At 39.7% G+C, this 26,017-nt stretch overlaps 4 protein-coding genes across 7 annotated transcripts; 2 read left to right on the forward strand and 2 right to left on the reverse strand.

The window, feature by feature from the left end:
- Positions 1-232: 232 nt before the first annotated feature.
- On the reverse strand, positions 233-1,518 carry LOC129727883 (calcyclin-binding protein). Its single transcript, XM_055686139.1, has 2 exons — positions 1,349-1,518; positions 233-1,290 (listed from the first exon to the last, which is right to left on the reverse strand). Exons 1-2 carry the CDS (start codon positions 1,370-1,372, stop codon positions 598-600), a joined length of 717 nt encoding a protein of 238 aa, XP_055542114.1. The 5' UTR covers positions 1,373-1,518; the 3' UTR covers positions 233-597.
- A 6,537-nt stretch (positions 1,519-8,055) lies between these two features.
- LOC129729505 (NADH dehydrogenase (ubiquinone) 23 kDa subunit) lies at positions 8,056-9,027 on the forward strand. The gene is made up of 3 exons (XM_055688121.1): positions 8,056-8,214; positions 8,280-8,725; positions 8,786-9,027. The coding sequence occupies exons 1-3, from the start codon at positions 8,178-8,180 to the stop codon at positions 8,945-8,947; spliced, it is 645 nt and encodes a 214-aa protein (XP_055544096.1). The 5' UTR covers positions 8,056-8,177; the 3' UTR covers positions 8,948-9,027.
- A 994-nt stretch (positions 9,028-10,021) lies between these two features.
- Positions 10,022-17,521, forward strand: LOC129729632 (PAX-interacting protein 1). The gene is made up of 6 exons (XM_055688350.1): positions 10,022-10,622; positions 10,686-11,738; positions 11,854-12,044; positions 12,119-16,077; positions 16,140-16,368; positions 16,433-17,521. Exons 1-6 carry the CDS (start codon positions 10,500-10,502, stop codon positions 17,004-17,006), a joined length of 6,129 nt encoding a protein of 2,042 aa, XP_055544325.1. The 5' UTR covers positions 10,022-10,499; the 3' UTR covers positions 17,007-17,521.
- A 124-nt stretch (positions 17,522-17,645) lies between these two features.
- Positions 17,646-19,980, reverse strand: LOC129729633 (serine protease gd-like). Of its 4 annotated transcripts, none has more exons than XM_055688353.1 (3): positions 19,536-19,980; positions 18,286-18,520; positions 17,646-18,210 (listed from the first exon to the last, which is right to left on the reverse strand). In XM_055688353.1, the coding sequence occupies exons 1-3, from the start codon at positions 19,779-19,781 to the stop codon at positions 17,978-17,980; spliced, it is 714 nt and encodes a 237-aa protein (XP_055544328.1). In that variant the 5' UTR covers positions 19,782-19,980; the 3' UTR covers positions 17,646-17,977. The 4 variants fall into 4 exon arrangements, with proteins under 4 accessions (XP_055544328.1, XP_055544326.1, XP_055544329.1 ...); XM_055688354.1 differs by having other exon boundaries at positions 17,665-18,210; positions 18,286-18,502; positions 19,536-19,959; XM_055688351.1 differs by having other exon boundaries at positions 17,660-18,520; positions 19,536-19,968.
- Between the last annotated feature and the right edge of the window lie 6,037 nt (positions 19,981-26,017).

Genomic DNA, 26,017 nt, shown 5'->3' on the forward strand with positions numbered 1-26,017 from the left:
TATACTCACATACTTTTAAAAGTGTTGAATTTTGATTTAAATAAAACAGAAGCAACGTGCAACGACCCTTTCCGAGCTCTAAAAACTTGATTTAAGGCAGTCTTAAAAGCATGTACTAATGACCCGCAAACCGTGAAATATTCAAAAAGCACAGAGTAAGGTTTAACCCTTCGTTTTTTTGTACACATTAGTTTGTGACACAAACTACGAAATAACTGGTCGGCAGTTGAAATTACTGATTATTAGGTTTCGTTTATTGATAAGTGGTATGTATAATTGTTATTACATAGTATAATAATGCCGAATTCGTTTTCGAAGTAATGATGCACCGTTTCGTGCTAAACCTCACAACTGAAATTACATTAATGCGCGTAGCTCTTCTTTTGTTATGGCATTTGATAACTTTTATATTTATCGTTGGTGTTTCTGAACTACCCTCTGCTTCATTCGCGTGCTACACTTTTTGCAATTCGAAGACCAAAAATGAACAATTTTTGCACCGCAAAAACGAATTCGACATAAGTGAATCGAACTTCATAAGCCTAATCTACGAACTAACATTAAATCGTTTGTGTGATAAATGCCAGCTGGTTCCATCTACTCAACATACGCGGCCCCTTGCAGTTCGCTTTTCTTGTTCTGCGATTCGTGCCATGCCTTGTTTATCATGCGTTTCGTCTCCGGATCACCGCTGTCGTACAGCTGCTGCATCATTTTCATTAGCCCATTGGACGGATCGTCGCTGGATTCTTTCGCATTTTTCGACACCCGTTCGTCTTTCATGTCCTGCAGGCGCTTGGCTGTCAGTGTGAGGTGGGCCCACTTGGTGGGCTTCTGTTTCGCCAGATATATAGCAACCATGTCAGACTTCACCTTTCGGTAGCTCTTGCTCGGATCGATGTTGTTCAGCAGATGGTTTACAACAAATGTGTAATCCTTGTTATTAAGGTTACCAATAAGTAGGTTGAATGAGTTCTCAGTAAACTCGACATTGACATTCTCCTCCGGAACCTGCTGGACATCGTTGACCGTGACAAATATTTTGATAAACTTATCACTTTGATCCCATGCGTACTCCTTAAGCTCGACACGATAGCGTTTACAATCTCCTGGTACAGAAGCCGGAGGTTTAGACGATGCCGGTGACTGTGATTCCTTGCTTGCCAAAGCATTTTTCTGTTGTTCTAGATCGGTTTCCAGTTTGCGAATGTCAATGGACAGCATTTGCTGTACCCGGATTCGGGTTGCACTCTCGGCCAGTCGACGGAGTTCCTCCAGATCCGAAGTGAGCTGTGAAGGACGAATTAGTTTTACTGATTTACCTTCTGATAGAAGTACTCGTTCTTACATTTTCAATGCTACTTTGCGACATGGTTTCTACTACAGTTTAAGTAAAAACGCCAACTTGTGAAATCACGATGTTAAGTTTTGAAAACGCCTTGGCCTTGTGCGCGTACGTGAAAAGTGAGATGATGAATGTCAGCAGAGCAGAATGTGTAAATTCTGGAAGCCTCGAGAAAGGAAATCAATTGACAGCAGCTTGCCGAGTAATGTAATCAGTGGCTAGGGCTGCTAGCTCTAAGTTACCAATTTAAGCGCAAAATTATATTCTTTTTTTGCTACCAAAAACAATGTTGCCATTATGCCATATTTTTGAGTACGCTCCTGACAATGAACCAGATTCTTTATTTTCAACCATTTCGCCAAAAAGTGAGCCAACCCATTTAGTGGGTAAACTCGATTTACCCATTAACGGGTATAGCGATTAAACGTCAAAAACTGGGTGAAATTTCACTTATTTTGAAAAATGAATTTTCTTAAGCAAATGGGTGAAATTTTACCCATTATTAAACAAACGGAAATTTTGTGATTATCACTAAAAAAATGAAAAGAATTGAAAGTGAAATCAATTATTTTCAATTATTTGCAAAAATGAATCTTATTTACGAATACAGGAGTATTTCATCTGTTATCATCAATTGTCAGAATCGCTATTCTCTGCAACAAAACCAATACCATACGGATAGTGAACATTCTAGACCTAAATATAAAAAAATCTCACATTGTAAAATTCAATACTTGAATTAACATACTGTTTACCTTGCAACTTCTTAAACGACGCAGTATCGAATCTCTTTTAAAGTCCTTCCATGGCAATTGTTGACAAATAATAAATAAAACAGATCGTAGAAGAAACGCGTGCGAACAAATCGACAGAGCAAACTAAAAAGAAGTATTTTTTCACCCATTAATGGGTAAACATGTGGTCCCCGTGGCTCTGTAGTTAGCGATGTCGGTCGGCTAGCTCTCCCACACGGTTGTGATATCGGGTTCGATTCCCGATCGAGTCGAGGATCTTATCGAGCTGGAATTTTTCTCGACTCAGCACTGGGGCACGGTGTATCGTTGTACTTATCCTACACATACAAAATGTGCCAAAATAATATCGATAACGAATTCTCTCAACTAATCTAGTTGATCGAGACCGCTATTAGCCCCAAGGCTAAGCGTGCAATAGTGTTTAATGGGTAAACAAGTGACCCTTTTTTTTCTAAGAACATGTCTTTCTAATGCGTACAATTTTACCCATTTTACATTTTTAAATTTACCTATTTTTTGACAGCCGCATATGACAGAAAAAAATGGGTACAACAATACCCATTAATAGGTTTTCGACTCTTACCGTGTACCACATTTTGTAATTTTCTTATTTACATTAATACATACAATACAGGTATGCAACATTACCTCAAAAATTTTATTCGAAAAAAACGAGCCTTATGTCAGAGCTTGTAGCAATTAACAGAACTTTGAGAAAGCAAATACTGTTAACTGTACAGATAGCAAAGTGTTGTTCGTTGGTCGTTCACATATCATTTAGTTTGCAATGGCTTGATTGATGTCTCTGCTAAAAATTCGGTCAATTTTTAATCATAATACCGTGCGGAACCGAAATACGTACACCACGCAGGTTTTATCAGGGTCATGCTACAAACGTCAAACCCGATGTAACAGTTGCGTTACCAAATTTTATAGCGGTACCACTGACACAGCAAGACACGACAAGATTTGCATGCCACTAATGACAATTGTTTTTCAACTTTTTGATTAATTAAAAAAGTGCGTAGTCCATGAAATTTTCTATACCGAAAACAAAAAAAAAATTTGATGCCAAAAGTCTTGGAAATACAGAAAACGTATGGTGTTATCTGTAAAAATCTGGTGTTATCTGTAAAAACGGAAAAAATCGACTTTCTTGGACAATAGAAATTTTTGAACTGGGAATTCTCATTTCACTTGTCCTATTCTCAATTTCACTTCTCTGTCAATTTCACTTCACCTCACTTGAGGTGGAATCAGGAATAGGTCTCAATAAGTGAAGTGAGCGTGAGAGTGAAATATGTTTCTCCGTGGAGTGACTCCCGTAATGAGTGACTCCCGTAATGAGTGACTCCCGTAATGTAATAATTTTGGTAACACCACACGGTAATAATATCTTCATGTAAGTACTGCACTGTGTTCGAGAAAAATCATGGTTTTCAAATTGCTTACTGAACAAATGACGCCATATTGCATTAAGATTTTGGATACGGAATATTAATCGAACGTCATACCCCTGGGTTTTATTCAATTACTAGTAAAGTAGAGATACCAGATATACAGACAAATCTGTATTATACAGACTTTCTGAGTTGCGATACAGACACGCATAAGCTTAAAGATTCCATACAGACAATCAACATGAAAAAAGTTTAACTGGGTTGTTTAGCTACTCACGGATTTCAGATTTTCATATATCAGGTAATAAAATGTAATTTTCTGAGCAAAACGTGATTTTTTAAAATTTTTATCATTGTCCTTCGATTTTTAAATGAAAAAAAAAAAATCACTCTAAATCGCTACAATGACAATTGGTATATGGGCGAACTGTCATTGTAGCTATTTCGAGCAGTTCTGATTCGTGATTTGAAAATTTAAAAATAGCGATAGAAAATTTTTAAAAACTGATATAGCTAAACAATCCAATTCGTTCGTAGCCAAATGTCTTAATCCGGAAACGAATTGGAAATACCTCGGTATCAAGTTTATTTTACTGTATGTAAGCTAGAGTGGCAGCGAAAATTGGCCATGTCACCGACCATGTGCATTTAGTTCATTGATCTAAAAAAATTAACTGTGCAAAACTTCAGCTCAAACGGACATTATTTAGGGGTGCCTGAAAGTGTTCAAAGTTTTGATATTTTGACCCTCGAAAATGAACATCCCTGATAAAAAATCGAGTTCAAGATACCTAATAAACACAAAACCACATTTAAATCAAATTAATATTTATTAGGCATCTTAAACAAAATCTTCTATTAGAAATGTTAATTTCAAGGGTCAAAACACCAAAATTTTAAGTGCTTTGAGGCAACCCTAAATCATGTCAATCTGAAAATTTTCACAGGTGATTATTTTGGGCAAATAAACAAAATGTACATGGTCGGTTCTTTAAATTCGATGATGATGTTTTTTCCATATATCGCATTGCCTTACCACCTTTATATAAGCGTTCGTTCTTACACGGTGAAATGGGGGACATATCTAAAAAATTCTTGTTGAATTTGAACCTTTTTTCGAAACCTGGTTGGTGAAGCAATTGATTTTTAAACTGCCACGACGCTACAGCACCCGGAAATATCCTGACCAAAACGATGACAACTATCGCGGGAAAGACCCTTACGTCTAAGTTCCACTAGAATTCAAACGTTGAGATTAATATCGAATTACTAAGGGTATCCTTAGAGCAAGCGCACCGGTGAGTTGCCATTTGAGTTGCTATTTTCACAACGCTGGCCTTTGCTATTTTGGATAGCAACCGATGTTCGCACCGGTCGTTGCTATTGGAGATTACCAATTCATCTATTTCTTTTTAACGCCGGTAGTTGCTAATTTCTAAAGACCGTCACTAGCTCGTATTAACAAAATGTTGGTGTGTGTCGTATTTCCCAAAAATTCTGCGCATCTAGTAATAACCAATTTATCTGTCCGTCAATTGTTTCCGGAATGATCTGCGTTCTTTCTGCTTCATAAAATATCCCCTTTATTTCAAGCAACTCTGTTTTAACTTTGTTTCCGTTCTCCCAAATTATCGATAACACAATTCTGTTGCAGGTTTCTTCGTTTATGCTTGCATGGATTTTTTTATCCTTGTATGTTTAATTAAAGTAATTGCGTTAGACCGTGGAACGTTTCGCAACGTTGCCTTCAATAACTATTATACTCAAAATTGACGAACTATCATTAATTGTACTTTGTGCTGTCTCGATTTCTACAATTTGCTATTAATATTTGCAAATTTGCAGCCAAACAAAATTTAAATGAAGAACGTGGAAATTGTTCTCGAAATTGTTGTTTTGGAAAGATTCGGGATGGCTCTCAGCCTGGAAAACGGTAAAATATTGACCTATGCTATGCTAGGCTATGCTGAGGAAGTTTGCCATCCAGCGTTTTAACAATTTTTTTTTTCGGAAACACCGGTCTATAACGATGACCAGTTCCGACGCCGCTTTCGAATTCGTTTTACGTTGTTTTCGAAGATTAAAACAGCTATAGATGCGAAAAATGGTTTTTTATTCAACAACCGGACGGAACGGGAAACTGAGACTAACATGCCTTCAAAAGAGTCAGCAGCAATAGTCGGTAATACTCCCGAGCAATTAGCTCAAACCTTCCAGGTTCATTGAAATAATGACATGGTTGACCAATCTTAGGAGGACTTGAGCTTTATGCTTCGTGTAGATCAGAGTGCCAACCAGAATGGTCATCTCGAATTTAAAAAAAAACTATTAATGTTTACCCGCCCGAAAAAAAAACACCCTGTGTAAAATTTCAGCTCAAACGAAATTAAAATAGACTGGTTCACGCCAATACTTGCGTCCTACGACGTGTTTAACCAAGGCAAAGCGTTTCGTCTTCCGGGGCCGACCAATTATGTTCGAAACACTCACTATTTTCATAATATTGTTACGAACATTTACTTTCGAGCACAACAAAACTAACAACAGTTTGACATTATTCATCAAATAGCAACGATGCGGCGCGTTTCAAAATTTAATAACTCGCTACTACCCGAGGTGGGGATTGCTATTTCCCAAACCAACATAGCAACACCCAGTGCGGTTGCCGCGTTATGGTGGGAGTTGCCAAACTAGCTTTAGAAACTTCAATGTAGCCACTGGTGGGCTTGCTCTTACAGTGCGCTACTATTCAAGTTGTTATGGCGAATGTGTACAGCGCGACTTTTTTGCTAACTCGCCCGTTTTCACAGCGGTCGTTGCTATCGTTTTGATCAGGGGGCTCTTGTGGCTGTCAAACTTCATATATTTTTCATATACCACTCATTGATTCTGGTACCAACGATTCTGGTACCCGCTTTTTGATTGGTTCGCCCTAAGACAGTTGAAATAGAGTTAACGTCCCATAATTGTTCATTGACTTATTCTCGAAAAAATACCTTTATAGATGTGAAAAATCAAGACTCAACGTTTGTTTTCAATACAATGTGCACTTTCGATGAATAAGATATTTTGTGTAAGCATTTTAAATGAAATTTCGACACCATGATGAATTCATGATTGGTAGGCAAAATTTTGACGTTTATACTCCCCTGGTCTTGATCGTCTCTGTTTGACATTTCATTCAGCATAAACCTTCAGCAGCGCTGTTATCGGGCTGCCAAATTTGAGAGCGCGATGCTTCCCGGAGGTCCCGCTACTATTTCTTTAACGCGTTTAGCAGCGACTGGTACAGTATGAAGTGATGATAGAGCGCTGCCAAACGGGGTATAGAAACGCACCGTTAAGGATGTACTCAGATAGATCCTATTGACAAATGATTAGGTATCAATGTATTAATAATTTTGCATTTTGCAGGGCCATGCAGATTCATACAGACATTTTATATGTATTATATAGATTTGTCAAAAAAAAATCCGCCATCTTTTGAGGCCCTAGTTAGAGTTTCAGGTGAAATGAAAATCGCATACAGAATGTTAATTTGTCCACGCATGAAAAATGCAAGCCGCAAAAATTTTATTTCGCTTGGAACTGTAAACAAATTTCGATCCAGCGAAATTGGAAGTTTTAGTTCACATCTTTTTAACTTGGGCAGCTAGCAAAAATTTGACTCTTCAGCGCATGGAAGTTCTGGCAATTCCGGCCATTAACACTTCACTTGAAGTGTAAACTCATGAATTTCGCTTTCCGTAAACTGTAAACTGCTAAACAGGTTATTCCGATCCGATGAACCGGTTCTTTTAATCAGCTCGCAGGCAATCCGCTCGCGATCAAAAGATTTCGTCTTTCGGAAGAACTGACTCTTCTGATCAGCTCGCGTGCCGATTGCCAGCATCTATATAGGCTCAGAATATTAGTGAACTTGTTCTTTAGCTCTTTCCGTTTCACTTTTATTTGCCATCCATTCGTGTGCGTACTCAGCGCCTGTTTGTAAACTGTGATGAGCAGACAACCTGCGGCAGCTGGTTGCTGTGAGTTCTATTGCAGTTTCGCGCGCCGCTTTGCGCTTGGAGTGAAGATTCACATGGCTCTCGATTGCGGTGTCTGATCAACAAAATCATCTAACGCTTATTGACTGAAGTAGCAGTGAATCACTCACTCACTTTGAAGAACCCGCTCTTCAGATCAGTTCGTGAGCGGATTACCTACTTCAGTAAACTGCAGACTGGTGAAATACCTGCGTGTTCCACAACTAGATTTCCACGACAGATTTCGCTAGCGAAATTTATGCTTTTTCACAAGCCTAATTTTCTTACTTCGCTTAGAACTGTAAACTATGCTTTAGATATTACGATTGAATATTTTATCGCAGTTTTTTGTCTGTTTTAATGGAAAATCATTATGTTTACAACAACTTATCAATTTTATTCGTATAGCACTTTCTACTTCGCTAATTGTATGGTGCAATATGATCAGTCCTTTTTACTTCGCTAATTGTATGGTGCAATATGATCAGTCCCCAACCCTATTAATATTCCCTTTTGAAGTTTACTGTCTGGTGTGCTGTCAGAATGGTTACCAATCTTACGTAATAACAAAAGCAGCTGTCAATAGAGTTCGATCGAAAAAGATTTTCACTGAATTCTATTTTGTAGCGTAAAAAGTTGTTTAATTCGAATCATGTCTCTCGTGAAAATATTTTCCATTGCAAAACACAGTAAGTCCCAGTCAAAACGAAGTTTCCCTATGCGTTATTGTTTAATTAATCCCGGTTATCTACAGGCAATCGACTTGTACGCCCGGCTGCCGTGTACCGTTCGTACAGCAATGCACCGAGGGCAACTGAAATCAAGCCGGAGCAGTACTATTATGTAAACAATCAAGATCCGAGCATGGAGATGACCGATATTACGGACCGCGCAGCTCAGACTCTTTTCTGGACGGAGTTATTTCGAGGAGCTGCAGTTACTTTGGCACACATTTTTAAGGAACCGGCCACTATTAATTACCCCTTCGAGAAGGGTCCGCTGAGTCCACGATTTCGGGGAGAGCATGCCCTACGTCGGTATCCTAGTGGAGAGGAACGTTGCATCGCGTGCAAATTATGTGAGGCTATTTGCCCGGCGCAGGCTATCACCATTGAGGCGGAAGAACGAGCCGACGGTAGCCGCAGAACTACGCGCTATGATATCGATATGACGAAATGTATCTATTGTGGATTCTGTCAGGTAAGTAAAGGACTAGAACTTTAAGTCATGTTTCCAATATCTCATTTTTATGTGTTTTAGGAAGCCTGTCCGGTAGATGCTATCGTCGAAGGGCCCAACTTCGAGTTTTCCACTGAAACGCACGAGGAGCTTCTGTACAATAAGGAGAAGCTGCTCAGCAATGGAGACAAGTGGGAATCTGAAATAGCGTCTAACATAAACGCTGACTATCTGTATCGTTGAGTATAAAATATTAGAAGACCGGATTAGTGCGTCCGGTATTTTGATCAGAAGAAGTGGAATAAATTGTTGAATATTAACAATTGCGTGTTTTATTCGTTCCGATAGTAGTGTTTGATATTTCGTATATAATTTTGTTTATGCAATCAGCTTAACCCTCTAGTGCCCAAGTTAATTTTCAGATGAACTTCGAAAAAATCGATATGAATCTTTATAAACGTTTTTTTAATTATTGATTGGAGTTTTTTAGAGGTTTAACTGGAGACCGTCCGAAGAGGGCACTGGAGGGTTAAATAGGAAGTATCAACATGACCAATGCGCGAAACGATTGATTTAACGATTCGGAAATGTGCTAAATAAAGGGATGCTTAGGCACGAGTTTGATTTGAAGTTGGATATCATAAAACATATATGCCTACCAATTTTGGTACGCATGCCGGATTTTTTCAACAGTTTTCAATCAGATTTTCAAACAAATAAATGAGAGCGTTAACAGTAGGAAAACATTGAAATTCATTAAACCAATGTAAACGTTAGTAAAGTTTATGCTTCGATTTTAAATAATAAAGTAGAGGAGTAATAAAACTTGTCAATACTATTAGCCAAAAGGTAATAATATCAAGATAATGCATTGAATATAACACTGTAACTAATAAAAAAAAGCTAATCGTTATGTATCCAGTCGATGATGAATAATTATTCTTCAAACCAGTTCGAAAAGCTTTATATCAGCAAATATTATTTGTTTCTTTTAAAACGAAACACCCCGAATTCGTCGTTGTAAAAACTGTATGGTAACGATTTCGGCGCGTTTTGTTCTAAAAGAAACAGGCATTAATATGCTATCTAATGTATTTTTCAACCCAAAAAACAAATCACGCGATCAAATCGAAATTGTGTAAATTAAAGTTTTCGCTCTCAACTTCGCTCTGTGTACCGTACCAAAATCCCACTTCCGTACAGTCACTTCTGTCTGCTTCTTGCTGACCCTGTATCGTTACAAAATGTCAAAATTTTGCATTTTGCTTGCATTTCTTGACACGCACACAACCGCGAACGTGTGTGAGTCTTGTTGAACTTGCGAGCTGCTGAAAATCGAAGTGCGTCAAGAAGATTTCGGATCAGCATTTTTCACTCGATGCGATTTACGACAAAAAAACGCCGAAAAAGTGCAACGTTCTGAAAAAAGTAGCTGTATTTTGTTGGAGACGGTGTTTCGGAAGCAGGTGCTGCTGGAATCCAGGAGTAAAAGTGTTTTTGATTAGTCTAAAAAGTGTACACAAAATCGGAAGAAATTAGTTCTGCGGATTCTTTTTTTTGCCTGCTCTCCTTCGGGAGACGGTGGCAGTGGTATTGGTGTTTTTCCAAGTGTTGTACAAAAGCTTGCGTTTTTTTTCAATCCGCTGTTGTGTCTGCTTGCTTACGATAGCCGCTTTCCGAACCTGACTGATCTCGTGGTGTTTGTATGAAATGAAAGTGTTTACTAATGCTCGTCGTCGCGGTGGATTGTTTTCCATGAAAATTATAACGAAAATAGTAATAGTAAACAGTAACAATGAGTGCAAACGATGAAAACCGTGCGAGTGATTCAGTAGGCAGTGCCCTGGAGAACCTCAAAATCCGGGACGATTTGTTCAAATCCGTTAAATGTTTCGTGACAGGAACGCTTGACCCAAAGGTTACATCAATTCATCACATCAAAATTTAAAAACGTACGGTAAACACTAACTTTATTTTGTAGGTTGCAAAACTACTGGAAGATGGCGGAGCATCAATTTTCAAATTTATGGATTTCATTACTCATGTCGTGTGTGGAGTGAACTACGATGAGAATGAAATAACTCAGGCTGCAGAGCTCTACGAAGTCCCATCAGTTACTGAATCTTGGGTTCTTGCATCTGTGCGCCTCGGTCGACCGGCTTCGACGAAAGCATACTTTCCGCTTAAGTCGTCCCTGTTCAGTAATCTTACGTTTGCGGCTATTCAGTTGGATAACCGTGATCTAAAGAAACTGTACACAATTGTAACGTTTTACGGAGGTTCGTTTCGAAAGGTACTTGATCGAAAGACGACGCATCTGATTTCCAGTGTGGCAAAAGGGCCAATTTATACGAAAGCTCTCAGTGTTGCTGGTTTAACGGTGATAACTCCAGACTGGGTCACTGAGAGTGCAAAAAACAACCATTTGCTGGCTACCGAAATCTATCATCCTCGATTAGTGATTACACCAAGAATTTTTAAACAAGCTCCACAGCGACCAGCCACACCGTTGCAAAAGCCGGAATCCGAGAAGCCACTGGCCAGTATAATTGGTTTCGATTTCGAAGAAAATATTGCCAAAACAGAAGTTCCAACTAGTGGAAACGGTAAAAAAGACGGAGAAGTCTCAGCTGTCCAAGGAAAGTTGCCAGTTACTAGCCAGAGTAACCAGGACACAGTTAAAATCACAGCTGCAGCTCAAAACGCACCGGCTCCTATTCCTCAACAGCAGCAGCCACAAATCATTCAAACCATACAGAGCCAACAGCAGCAGCTAGTAGGTTCCCGATTCCCAAGACCTCCCGGGCCCCATCAACAACCACAGATTCCTGATCAAGTGCAGCAGCAACAAATTCAACACCAATCGTTACAAAATCTGAACCGACCAAACGGTCCTTCTGTCAACCAAAACTTGCAACAGCAGCAACAAATTCAACAGCAAATTCAGCAACAGCAACAACAAATTCAGTTTCAGCAGCAACAACAGCAACAGCACTTACATTTACAGCAACAAAATATTCAACATTTCCAAAAGGTATAGAGAGAAGGCTGTTTTTATTGACTTTCAATTTGTTATCTTTTCATTACTGAATATAATTCAAATTTTAAATTTGTCATTATTATTAATTTTTGCTTTACACTTCAAACAGATAACAATGCAACAGTCACAAAATCAGAATGCACAGCAACCTCAGTCTATGGTACAGCAGCAGCAGCTACAACAGGTGCATTCACAGTCGATGCAACAACCGCAGTCACAAAATCAACAAATACCCAATTCGCAGCAGATGCAGCCACAACAATTACAACAATCACCACAGCAACAAGTGCAAATCCAAAGGTAAACTATGTTTTTAATTATTATGTCTTATTTATTTAATAATTCACAAAACATTTTTTTTTATTTTTCTTTAGTTCCGCGATTCAGCAGCAACAGCAGCTAACACAGCAGCAACATCAACAACTGCAACTTCAGCAACAACAGATGCATCAACAACAACTACAACAGCAGCAACTTCAAATGCAACAACAGCAACAGCATCAGCAACAACAGTTACAACAGCAGCATCAACAGCAACAGCAGCAGCAAATGCAACAGCAGGTTCTGCAGCAATCAAATCAATCGAATGCACAGCAAAACATTCAACAGCAAACCCTGCAACAGCAGGTGCAGCACAATGTTAACCAAATCCAACAAAAAATGGCTCAGCAGCAACTGCTACAGCAGCAGAAGCAATTGCAGCAGCAGCAGCAACAGCAGATTCTCCAGTCGCAATCTCAGCAGCAAATATTGCAGCAGCAGCAGCAACAACAACAACAACAATCGCAACCGCCACAGCAGCAGATTATTCAGCAAACCCAAATTCAAATGCAACCGAATCAACCCAATCAGATTATTCAGCAAGTTATTCAGCAACAGCCAGGGCAGCAAAAACAGAATATTCAAGTAGTGTATAAGGGTGCTCAAAACCTTCAACAACAACAGCAAACCCAACAGCAGCAACAAATACAGCAAATCATGTCAAATTTAACTGCTGGTACTGAGGCACCAAATGCACAGCAGCAACAGAAAATCATTCGACAGATAACGATCAATCAAGGACCCCCCGGAAATGTTCAACAGCCGCCACCACCCCCATCGTCCCAGCAACAAATACAAATAAGCCAACAACAGGTTCAAGTTAACCAACAACAAATTCAGCATCTTCCGGGACAGGTTCAGCAGCAATCACAGCAGCAACAACAGCAGCTTATGATACAACGAACTCTCTCACAGCAACAAATGGCCAATCAATCCGGTACTCAACCAAGCACTCCAGGTAGTCAAATGATTCAGCAACAAAATTTACAGCAATTGCAAACCGGTCAAGGTCAACAGCCGAAGATAATCCAGCAAACAATTATCCATCCTCCAATCTCGTCGAACTATCAAACCATCACTAAGCAGTTGATTGTAGGACAACCCTCGGGTCAGCAGCCGCAGCAACAGCAACAATCACAGTCGCAACCGCAGCAGCAACAACAAATTATTCAACAGCAGCAACAGCAACAACAACAGCAAATGCAAAAACCTGGAGGTCCTGGACCCGGCCAACAACAGGGACCTCCGCAGCAGATTGTTCAGCGTATTGTGCAACAGCAGGTTCTTCAGGGCCCACCAGGTAGTAATCCGCCAGGAAGTCAACCGCAGAACATTGTCATCATCAATCAAAGTGGAAACCAGCAACAGATTATCACTTCCTCGTCCGGTCCTCTTCCCGGTCAAATGCAGGCCATGACCCAGCAGCAGCGGATTCAGTATATGCAAACCTTGCAACAGCAAAAGCAACAACAACAGCAGCAGCAGCAGCAAACACAACAGATAATTGTGAGCGGAGCAGGCCCCAATCAGCAAGGTCAGATTTTGCAGCAAACAGGCCAAAATGTAGTACACATACAGCAACGATCGTTGCAACAGAGTCTCAACCAACAGCCAGGCATGGCTGGCCAATCGCAGCCGCAACAGCAGCAATCGATTCTGACACCTGTCGGAACCGGCATGATGCCGGGTCAGCAATCAGGGCAACCTCAACAGCAGCAAACGATCGTTGTTCAACAGCAACAAATGATTTCGAATCAGCAACCAACCATTATACAGCAGCAGATGCTCGCTCAACAGCAGCAGCAGCAACAGCAACAACAACAATCGCAACAACAACAGCCGTTAATCATTCAGAGTTCTCAATCGGCTCAACCACAACAGCAAATCATACAACAAACACTTTCGACCAGTGGGGGAACTGTTCATCAGCTTCTGCAACAACCTGGTCAACCGCCGGGTCAAGGTCCAACTATTCTGCAACAGCAAATTGTAAATCAAGGACCTGGACAGGCGCCTCCAATGGATGGCCCGATAATGCAACAAACTGGTCCTGGAGGAGAATTAATCCAACAACAACAGCTTATGCCAGGACAGCAACCTGGACAGCCTCAGCAACAGCAATGGACACCACAGAGTCCAATTCAGCAGCCTAATCAATCGCCGCTCCAACAATTTCAACAGCAGCAGCAGCAGGGAATTCCGGCAGGTGCCACAATTATTCAACAGACTATTGTTCCACCTGGAACTCCCGTGCCTGGCCCGGCAGGAGTTGCTCCTGGTCAGCTGGGAGGTCCTCCTCAGTTTATTAGATCAACTCTCAGACCACAGGTTCAACGGCAATACATTCAATTGGATCCGCAAGCACATGCCGCTCTTCAGAAGATGGATCCCGCCAGCCGCCAGGAATACATTGATAGACTTCAAGCCAAACAGCGGGTGTTGATGCAAAGACAGCAACAAGCAGCTGCTTTCCAAGCTCGTCCCGGACATCCGGGAGCTCAACCCGGTGTTCGCCAGCAGCAAATAATCTATCGAGGACCAATGCCTCCAGGGCTCAACCAACAGCAGCAAATGCAGTGGATACAGCAACAAAATGCTCGACAGGGTGTGGTTCGACCTGGAGCCCCTGGTCTCAGCCCCATAACTCAGCAAAATGTGGTTCCTCCGGGATCACCAATGGGGCAATTTCCCGTTGATCCAAACGTTTCTCCACAACAGCAACAACGGATGCTACTTGACCGGCAACAGCAACATAGATTGCTCCAAATGCAGTTACAAAGAGAGCAGGCTCAAAAAGGTGTTCAAGGTCAACCTCAACAAGGTCAGGCAATTTCTCCGCGCGGTGCAGGCTTTCCTTCGGAGGTTGCTATTGGTGATGGCACAGCGACAATTGTACAGCAAACTATTGTTGGTTCGCCTGTTGGACAACCACAAGATCCTAACGCTCCGCCAGGTGCCCAACAAATGAAGAACCAAACGAAAACTGCCCTTGCGAATATGCTCAGCAACCGACTTGGTTCGAATGGAAATGTTGTTCCCAATCTTCCCGAGGGTGCTGCTCCTTCCGAACCATCTGCTGCTGGCACACTCAGGATGATGACCGCACAGCATAATGCCGCTCTGCAGCAAACTATGACACCTCGATCACCTCAGGATTTAATCGTACTACAACAACAACAACAGCGCCGGACTCTTGGAAATATAACTAATTCCGGTGCACCGGTGGGTACCGTAGTTAGTCAAATTGTGCAGCAAGTACCGCCGGGAACACCGGGTATCCCACAGTCCCCATCAACCATGAAAGGTGCTCCGCCTTTTAGTCCGGGACGAGCTCCTCTCCCTCGACCGCAGTACTACGGACACAATCCTAACCTAAAACTTCCGCCAGAGTTGTTCCTTCTGGAGTGTGTATTTTTCATCATCGAGTACGACGAAACTCATAAAAACGACATTGAAGACTGGAAAACAATAATCAGGAAACATGGCGGTAAAATTGAGCAATATTACAGTCCCAAGGTAACCCACGTCCTATGTCGAACCCAACGGCACGGCGTCGTAATGCAGGCCATTAGAGACGCGAAGCGGTGCATTACGTCTTACTGGCTGAACGATATCGTACTGAAAAAACAACTTCTTCCACCATGGCAAGCGCTCCATCTTCCAACACCTTCCATTTTCGGTAATCAAAAACCAGCTCCGAAGCACAACATGTCTATCACCGGTTTCGAGGGGGATGAGCGGATCCGTATTAAGCAGATGATCGAGGAATCTGGCGCCAAAATGACGCCATATTTCAGCAAATCAAACACGGTATTGGTATGCAAACGCATCGACAATCAGAAGTACAAGTATGCGAAAGAGTGGAACATCCCGACGGTCAACACGGTGTGGTTGAGTGACATTTTACTCGGGAACCTTAGCGCGATGCAGCAGTGTGATGGACCCAAGTATCAACAGTTTAATCTAAGCTGCCCATTTCGGATCGACTACAATCTGGTTATGCATTTGATGAGTAAGTATGACAACGCTAATCAACAGACGGTTAGTCAGTAAAATATTTGGGTCTAATTTCAGCTGCCTGGAAATCACCCATCAACCTTACGCCAGAATCGCACGAGCGTGTAAAACGTAGCTTGTCGGAGCCACCACAACCGGCGACACCAGCGAAAAAACCACGTACACTTCCACCGTTAGAGCCTGTTCCTGCGGAGATTGTCTGCCAACGCCAGCCGGATGCGGAGAGCATACCGAACATCTTGTTCTCCCAAATCGACAATACGGAAGGACTAACGCGGGCTGTTATGTAAGTTTTTTTTAAATCACAATAATTTGAATGTTTATTTGAAAATTTCGTTCATTTCGAGTAGAACTCTCGGTGGCCGGATAGCTAACGGACCAGCGGACGCTACTCATCTGGTGATGACGCGAGTAGCCCGAACGGTGAAGCTGATAACTGCACTGACCAGTATCAAATATTTGCTTTCGAGTAAGTGGATTACAGACAGTGCCAGCGCTGGCTATTTCCTCCCGGTGGAAAACTATCGGCTTGATGTAAAGGAACTGGACGAGACTTTTAAGTGTGGATTGTACAAAGTGCTCGAAATGACAAACCGAAGCAAACTATTCGAAGGGAAGATTTTCTTTATCACTCCGCAGGTAAAACCATCTCTCAAAGATGTAAAACAGATGATCGAATTAAGTGGGGGGCTGGTGGAGAAAAGCGCTCGGTCTGTGAAAAAGATTCGAGAAGCGAATTTGGACAAACCTGGCTGTTATGTTATCGTCAGCTGCCCGGAAGACCGAATCCTAATTCAGCCTTTTATACAGAAGGGAAAGCATGGCGTATGCCAGATTTGCACAACCGAGTATGTGATGCAGTCGATTCTGCAGCAAAAGCTTGCTATCGAACCGCATATCATAAAATGGGAGTTGGTACCGTAGGGTGCCGTTGTATATAAAATGTGTTAAATCATAAGCAATAGTGTGTGGAAAAACTGAGAATTATATAGAATGCTATTGAATAGTGAAAAGCCTAATTTAAAAAAAAAGTACTACCAATGGGAGAAATTATTCTCGGAGAAGTAATTGCAGAAGCAAAGTTTACATAAACTTTATTTAATCCCTAAAGTTACTATATCAAGAAGATATATTTTCAATGAAGAGAAGAGTAATAGAACTAGACGTGTATGAGTCTGATCTGAAGTATACACGAAGTCAATAGATAATCGATGGAATATAATTAAGTTGGATGCCGTCGGCAGTAAGCTAATTTTGAAAATATAAGAAATTACACTATAGTAGAAATCACGAGTGCATTTTATCTCTTATACACATTTAACACAATGAATATAAACAGTATATGAAGCTCTTGATACCACGGATAATTATGATTATGAATAACACAGGAAATCAATAACGTTATTTGAATATAAAAAGATAAATTATGGAGCAAGTTATGCTATGGTGTGCAGTGATTTTTGGTTGAGAAAATTGCCTTGAACGCTGAAGAACATAAAAGAAACGACTCCAATGTCGGATCGGATTGGATCGTGTGATAGGTTAGTAATCAGAGCATTCCGAGTGAGGTATTATTATATGCATGTCTTATGTTTTATCTTTCAGATGGATTATTTATTTACTTCTATATAATTAATCTGGCTTTAAATCTAAGCAGAATTGGTAAGTTTTTTGATTTATTTTCATTTTGAGTTTGATGGAAATGAACATCGAAAATACCCCTCCTTATGGAGATTACTTTCTCATTTTGATCTAAACAACTAAAGAATCAAACCTGTATTAGAGCTTGCTCGTGTTTATTTTTGTATTTCAATGACTAGGCTAAATGTTAACAATATCAATATCCATATTATATGCATTTCAGTATAATTGAACTCACTGTATCGAAACTGTCATCAAACATGGTGCTGGCTGGTTGTGTTGACGGAATAGTGGGTCGTTTTCTGGAAAATCGGCGCCGATTGATATTCGCTATAAGTTACGACCTGATTGACATATTTGTAAGAAGTTGTGTTCTTGCCAGGACTAATATCATGTTCAGTTCGTTCTTCCGTTTTATGTTGCTCGCGGTGACCGATCAATTTGAACTGGTCGGAATTCTCAACCGCTTGGGGTGTAACCGGGGGCACTGGAATTACCGGTAACTGACTAGTTAGTGCTATTGGTCGGGTCAAGCCGGTTTGAATGCGTTTTGTGCTGGTACCTGCTCGCAGTAGATGACGCAGTTGAGTCTCTGTTACGTAGTTACCTTTTTCTTCAGGTCCAGTACATAATATACGACCGTTCAGAGTTAACTTGGTAAGTTGCGGGAGCGGGTCTTGAATTGGAAGATTCACACGATAACTTATTCCACGGCCTTTCGTGATTTGATCAAGCAGTTGGCTGCTGTCACCAATCGTTTCGATGGATCCAATGAACTTCTGTTGAAACATTTGATACTAAGTTTAATATGAAAATTACTAATTCAAAATTACATTTCTATAATTAAACATAAGAAGCCGAAATGATGTGCTTCTAAAAATGTCTGAATTTTTATCTGGATACCGAAGTATACCTACTAAAAACTAAAGCAAAACTTTTTGTGTGCCTCAATAATAATGATCTACTATTACGACTCCATTACCGATGACGGGTCGAAAACCGCAAAACTGATAACATTCAGAGTTGATCTCTCGGTGGTCAGATAATGCATTCAAAGACCTCAATTTGGACATCGTAATTTTGAAAATATTCTGCTATAAAGTCATGAATTTTTTTTGGAAGTACTTAAATGGAACTATCTGTCCAGCTCAATATATTTGCACTTATCTGATCCATTCGTTTTCAAGACGAAGAGTTTTTTCTACGCAAGAAAATGATAAAAAGTGAAAATCAGCGGCAAACTTTCGAGTAATGAAGTTTGGTTTAAAAGAGTTATTAGTTATTACCAAATAGTTTAGAGGTTAAAAACAGTGTGAAATCGAAAGATACTTTTTACTGCGGTAATAGGAAAAGCTCACGTTCTCATTTGTTACATTATTCTATTTTAGAGCCCAAAGGTATGTCTTCGTATCCCAATGATTTTTTTCGTTTTACTCGATGGACCAACTTCGTATCTTGAAATCAAGTGGGAGGCCTCGAAATAAGTCATGATCTGCTAGAAAACAACTTGCCCCTCAATTGCATTAGTTCCAGTAATTCGATGGCATTTCTATAGTCACAACGGGTAAAGCTCTCCTTACCGGAGGTTGCTGTTTAAAGCACGTCTTTGATGGCGAAGACGCATAATAAATCATTGAAATAATTGTTTATAATAACATTGCTTGCGTTGCGCTTTCCCAATCATTGGCTGGGTTTTCAGCGAAATTTTTCGTAGAATAAATTTTGAACGCGAACGCATGGTTAACCATATTTGCACTCGTAATTATAGCCAAGACTTGTTTCTTGACCAACCCACACGTTACCACGACTTACCGATGGCAGTTGGGCGGCAATCGAGAACGATACTTCCACCTCCGCAGAACCTTTGACAGATCGCGTTTGAAGGTTGATGAAGCCGTAGTACTCGGACCGGTTGGTGTCGTACTGGTAATTGAACAGATTAGGACAGGGTGACACTGCCGGATAGTTTGCCGGCACACAGTCAGCGCAGCCAAATAACAACAACACCAGCAATGGAATTCCCAATGGGCTCTTGGTGAAATACGTCACTCGTGACATTGTTTTATACGTGTATTTAAACTCGTTGAGCAATTTTGTAGAACACGACGTTACTATAAGCCGACAATCGGTTTAAACGCGCCTTACTCGGTTCGTCGCTGAACTTGAACTAACATTATGTGATGTTTGTTGCTTACAGGAAAATACCCAGATCCTTCTTCGAGAGAATACGTTATCTTGAGAAAACTAGTGTCAAGAGGCGGGTGTGAGAATGCAAAATAATAGCATTCGAGGCGAAGATTGAGTTTAAATCAATCATGTATTATCATTGAGTAGTCTTGTTCACGGATCGATTACTACTAATTAAATATCAAATCTGGTAGTGGCTGGGCGCCTATTCTCGATTGGCCAATCAGCGTTCGTATCAAATTGCTACCTGTAGCATCTTCTCGCATAATATTGGCGCATTTGAATAGTGAAGACAGATTGGCGCATGAGCAAGCGATAAAACATCGTATAAGATATGCGATATCTTTCTCAAGCCTGCCCATTTCAGTGACTGCGATGACTGAATTTTATGGGCGACGATCGCAGGGATCGGTTACCGGCTGTGATTCACCTAAACGTATAATAAATTCATGTTTATTAGGTGGCGCCATCCATTCGACCGTCGTTGGGAAGTGTGCGATTGATGAGGGAATTTAGCCGTTTTATTGGTCTATAAATTATTCATTTTTTTCTTTCTGTGATATATGTATAATCAATACGGATTATAGTATTTACTGAAGAATCGTATCACCAATAACTATAAGATTTACAAAATATTGGTAAAGGAGTAAAATTTTGGTCGATGGATTAAATGTGGAAAATTATTTGAATTTTTTACAAGAAAAAAAGTTTATATTTCATATCTATTCAATGTAAACGAAGTCATTCGAAACATCTATTAGCGAATTTCTTTATTCCTCTGTGTGCGGGCAAAACTGCCGAGGAATAATAAAACGTCATCGCCATTTAAAACGCGAGTAAGAAAGAGATGCCAGATAATTGTTTACGAACTTAGCACGTGCGGTGGTGGGTTGAAGCTGACAAATTTTACAGTGCGCTTCGGGCACTTCGGCAGGTCAAAACTGGGTCAAAATCGAGCGAATAAAGAAGGGTTTTGACAGCAGTTAGTGCGCTTCCAGGTCAAAACGAGGTGAGCTGGTGGAATAAAGAAATTCGCTATATGTGAAAAAAGCAAAATTTATTAGATAGGTAAACCATTTTTCTACATAATTCTAGAAATGTAATACATGTTACATTATTTAGACGGTAACTTCAGGTTTCTAGAAAACAGTCCATCATGGCCAAATATTTCCATAGAACCAGTCATAACAATTGTGATACATCTTTGAACAGCTAAATTCTATCCAAAATGTGTATTATGTAAGAGCCATCTACGAGAAAAGTTAGCTAGAAAAAAAAAGTTTAATACACGTACAGAAAATGCTCAGTTCGACAAACTGAGTCCAGTGGTATATGACATTCGGCCCATTTGACCATCTGTGGACTTTTGGTTTTGCCAGTTGTTGGCGACAAGCAAGCCATGCACGGATAAATGGTGAAAAATTTTCATTCCTTAACAACCACTGTAACAAACCAGTTGATAAAATAAAAGGTCTTCAAGATTTGTTCAAACTTTACTCGACGAGTGAGAAATAGTTTCTGGTTCCGATTTTGTCCCCTTGTCTGGATCCTATCTGGTCGTGAAGTCGCCCCGTCAAGATAGTCCGTTGCAACACACTGGTTGCTGACACCAGTGATTGCTATAACTTTCTAGGAGAAAGGCAAAACGTGTCACTTAAAACACCTTTTATTTTTTCAAACGAATTATGCAATGAAAATTGTATCAAACCTCAAAATAACGAAACAGAGTTTGCGGTAATGATAAGAAAAATGTTCTTTGTTGTATTTGTTTTTAAACAATATTTTTTTTAATTTCAGTTGAATTGTTGACAAATCATTAATTTTTTGAGCATATTTCTTATTGCTTTTATTCTCTATTCTAGTAATTTATTTAACATTATACAAAATCGTTTATATACGTATACCACATGCAAGAAGAAAATTATTTATTTGATTTTCCAGCGCTTCCAAACCTTGGGGAGTTTCTCCTTAATTAGCATACGGAGTAGAACTTACTCTCCTTATAATTCGTTTGCGTGTTTACCGATTACATCAAATGTCAATCTTCTCCTTGCTGAATTAAAATTTGATATAAACGCAGTATAGAGTATTTAGAAATGTGCAAATGCTCAAGAAAAACCTTATGTTTCTGTTAAAAATTCGAACAGTTTTTTACATTTCATAGTTAGACCAAAGTTTCGCAGATTCTATAGTTATTATACGAAAAAGCTTCGAAAAATACGAAAAAGTTGTTAGGAAAGCTTAAGTACCCAGTTTAAGTTTTTTTTTCATGCTAAGTGGCGAACAGTTTAAAGTGACATTTTCCTATAGTGCCCTGTATGTAATGTGATCTCTCTCTTAACAGCTTCTGAGATCATGCCATCATCTGCTCAGTTTAGTGGCGCCTGTTAGTTAATTTCCAACATTAAAATCTCACATTTAGCTCGGTCAGTAATACGATACTCACAACACGACCCGGTATTATGATCAATATACATTTTATTGGTTCTTGTTTGTTTTTTTTTGCGGTTTCGGTGGAAAATCGATCCACTAGTCTGGTGCTGGTTCCAGACAGTATCCGTGTCTGCAGCATTTATACCGGCGCCGGTTGCCTTTTTTCAGTATCCGGGTTCATCAGGAAGGATGCTAGGGTTGGAACTTATTCACTTGCTAAGGTAAATTATATTATAACCTCGTTCTCGTGATTTCATCTGAAATCTGGCAAAGATACTAAATTATTTTAGCAGAATTTGTTTTTTCAGAATATTGAGTTTTAAAGGTTTCAACAACGATGAATTTGAAATAAACCAATCGCGACTGTTGAAGACTCAGTTCAAAACTCTTGATTAAAACGTCTTGTAAAGGGCGCAGCAGTCACAAGTATCAGTTCGATTGTGTCATTCAATGTTCCCTTCTGTTTTAGTTTACGATCAATCAAATGCCGTTTATTCAAACTCGTTTACACTTCCGTTTGCGACAACTGTTTAGGACCGTTTTTTTGCTTCTCACATATTTGGTTCTTGAGCATGAATTCTCATACTAATCGCCGGCTTTTACGGAGAATTGCACTTTTTCAGCTGATATATACAATTCGAAAAATATTGTTGACTTAAGCAGAGATTTTATTGGTACGTGAGTGAATTGATTTTAGCATAACAGGATTTAATCTGATTTTTTTAACCCTGATATGGAAATGACCTTTATTCAAAAAGGGATTTTAAATTTATTTTGACGTCTTGACAGCCCCAAAAGCGATCACCGATTAATAATACTCAAGTCAAGTATTCAGCATTTTTTCACCAGGATAAAAAATTTTCAATTCTGTTTTCTCTGTTAATTTGAGCTTGAGCTTAACCCATTCACGGCGGGTGATGCCGCATGGCATCACCTGACATCTAAACTTGGATTACAGCTTAACAATTTTACTTGATATTTTAAACGATGAAACTATTCAATACAGCTAGATATTAGATCAATCTACAGTACGCAACACAGTTTGTGTCAATTGTACATGTAGTTGCTGAGTAATAACAGTTTGAAGGTAATTTTTTGAGGTAAAATCTGATTTCTCTAGGCCGGGAATGGGTTAAGCTTGACTTGAGAACTTGATTGATTACCACCGGTTGCCACTTCGTTACTGACCAGGATTGACCGGCACATGCAATTTTATCAATTACTAGCTGACCCGGCAAACTTCGTCCCGCCTATTTTAGTGTTTAAATTAATAATTTTAACCATTTCAAACTCATTGATTCCTTGCGATTGGTTTATATCGTTTGAAATGATTGGTTTAATCGGAATGACAACATCCTCGACTTTTGGCTCTTGTACACGACCTCTATTCCGGATATATATTGGGTGCATTTCAGTTATTTTCGTTGTTTTCCAGAAACTGAAAGTGGTCATCTTCTAATTCAAAATGGTGTCCAGGGTCAATGCTTGGCTTCTTTACATCATTTCGATTACGGACATATCCATATGTAGTAGTTTTCGGTTATTTACGGCTGTTTCCCAGAAGTTGCCATTTTTCAATTCAAACTGGTGTCTGAGGTTAATTTTTAGCTCCTTGTATCATTCTGGATCCGGTGATACTCATATTGGGTGGTATTTGGTCACTTTGGGTTATTTTTCAGGAACCGTAAGTCGCCATCTTGGATTTTAAAATGGAATTTGGAGACAATTTCTGGCCCCTGAGCGTCATTCTGTATAAGAAACACCCATATTGGGTGTTATTTGGTCATTTTCGGCTGTTTTTCAGAAACCGGATGTCACAATCTTTGAATTCAAAATGGTTTCTGGGGTCAATTCTAGCTCCGGTGTATCATTCTGGTACCGAATATTGTATGGAAATCGGCTATTTTCCGGAAATACGCATGTTGAGTGGTATTTGGTCATTTGCCGCCGTTTTTCGGAAACCGGAAGTCGCCATCTTGGATTTCAAACTGGAATTTGGGGGCGATTTCTGGCCTCCGTGCGTCAATCTGGTTAAAAAAATACTCATATTGGGTGGTAATTGATCATTTTCGGCTGTTTTCCAGACACCGGAAGTTGCCATCTTACAATTCAAAATGTTGTCTGAGGTCGATTTGTGGCTTCAGTGCGTCATAACAATCCCGAAAATACCCATATTAGATGGTATTTGGTCATTTGCCGCTGTTTTTCAGAAACCAAAAGTCGCCATCTTGGATTTCAAAATGGCATCAGGAGACAATTTTTGGCCTCTGAGTGTCAATCTGCTTAAAGAAACACTCATATTGGGTGGTATTTGGTCATTTCCGGCTGCTTTCCAGGCACCGGAAGTCGCCATCTTACATTTCAAAATGTTGTGTAAGGTCGATTTGTGGCTTCAGTGCATCATAACATTCCCGGAAATACTCATATTGGGTGGTATTTGGTCAATTGCCGCTATTTTTCAAAAACCGGAAGTCGCCATCTTGGATTTCAAAATGGCATTAGGAGACAATTTTTGGCCTCTGAGCGTCAATCTGGTTGAAGAAATACTCATATTGGGTGGTATTTGGTCATTTTCGGCTGTTTTCCAGACACCGGAAGTCGCCATCTTACAATTCGAAATGTTGTCTGAGGTCGATTTGTGGCTTCAGTGCATCATAAAAAAGTAGGAGGGTGGTATTCAAGACACGACCGCATGACGTTGGACTACGGTATTCTTATATTCCATTAAAACAAATAATAGAGAGAATTGCAACTCTAGTATCTGCTGCAATTTTATCTAACAGTGCATTTCTGAATGCTGAGACGTTAAAACGTTATAAATAATAATATATACTAAAAGAATGGATATCTTTTATTTAATCACTGTCATTTCATACATATTCGAATCAACCCTTTGTTTGCTGCACTACCAAGATAATCATTTAATTGAGCGAATTGGTAAAATTTTCCTATCTAAGCAAAAAGCAAACTTTACGAAACTATCTGAAATTGGAGCCCGAACGATTCAACCGAAAATTTTAAATTTGAAAATTGTTTGACATTTAATCGATAAAACTCATGCTAGGTTAGTTCCAGCCCAGCATATAACTTCATGTATTTGAAAAAAAAAACGTTTGGTTCAATAACTCAATATAGCAAGAGCTCAATCACACGTTTTTCGGTAGTTGTTATCAAGGTTTGGGCGAGTGACAGGAAAATATCTTAACTTCTTCAGTTGTGATTTAGAGCATTTCTAATTGTTTTGTTATTTTTCACGATAGCGACAAGTTTGTTTCTTTCTCTGTGTGCGAGAAACAAAATCAAAACCGCGCACCGAGAAACAAAAACGAAAATTTAATGAATGCTCATTGAGAAAACTTGCAACTCTTTTTACCAATAATTTATGATACTCAAAAGAACCCGTTTTGATCTAAATCAAATTTCTAGTAAATAAGTGTTGATCATTCATAGGTAGTAATTTTTCCTCGATGAATAAAGACTGGCTGAAGAAGTTAAAATCGCTGCTGTAAAATCAAATTCACAACTGTGTTCGTTAAGACGTTTTAATATTTTCAATGACAATAATAATCTTCGATAAACACCCGCTATAGTTATTCACACACATGCTATAACTATCTAAACACGCGTTAAAACTATTCATACACACGCTGTAGCTATAGCTATCCATACACACG

Source organism: Wyeomyia smithii, chromosome 3 (genome assembly GCF_029784165.1).
Source record: "Wyeomyia smithii strain HCP4-BCI-WySm-NY-G18 chromosome 3, ASM2978416v1, whole genome shotgun sequence".
Lineage (NCBI taxonomy): Eukaryota > Metazoa > Arthropoda > Insecta > Diptera > Culicidae > Wyeomyia > Wyeomyia smithii.

Excerpts from the sequence above, each read along its gene's own strand:
- LOC129729505 (XM_055688121.1), top strand. The coding sequence starts at position 8,178 with ATGTCTCTCGTGAAAATATTTTCCATTGCAAAACACA. Across the intron at positions 8,215-8,279 it reads ATTTTCCATTGCAAAACACA|GCAATCGACTTGTACGCCCG; the intron begins GTAAGTCCCAGT and ends GGTTATCTACAG. Across the intron at positions 8,726-8,785 it reads TCTATTGTGGATTCTGTCAG|GAAGCCTGTCCGGTAGATGC; the intron begins GTAAGTAAAGGA and ends TATGTGTTTTAG.
- LOC129729633 (XM_055688351.1), bottom strand. The coding sequence starts at position 19,781 with ATGTCACGAGTGACGTATTTCACCAAGAGCCCATTGGGAATTCCATTG. Across the intron at positions 18,521-19,535 it reads TTGCCGCCCAACTGCCATCG|TATCAAATGTTTCAACAGAA; the intron begins GTAAGTCGTGGT and ends TATTAAACTTAG.
- LOC129729632 (XM_055688350.1), top strand. The coding sequence starts at position 10,500 with ATGAGTGCAAACGATGAAAACCGTGCGAGTGATTCAGTAGGCAGTGCC. Across the intron at positions 11,739-11,853 it reads ATATTCAACATTTCCAAAAG|ATAACAATGCAACAGTCACA; the intron begins GTATAGAGAGAA and ends CACTTCAAACAG. Across the intron at positions 12,045-12,118 it reads CAACAAGTGCAAATCCAAAG|TTCCGCGATTCAGCAGCAAC; the intron begins GTAAACTATGTT and ends ATTTTTCTTTAG.
- LOC129727883 (XM_055686139.1), bottom strand. The coding sequence starts at position 1,372 with ATGTCGCAAAGTAGCATTGAAAAT. Across the intron at positions 1,291-1,348 it reads CGCAAAGTAGCATTGAAAAT|CTCACTTCGGATCTGGAGGA; the intron begins GTAAGAACGAGT and ends CGTCCTTCACAG.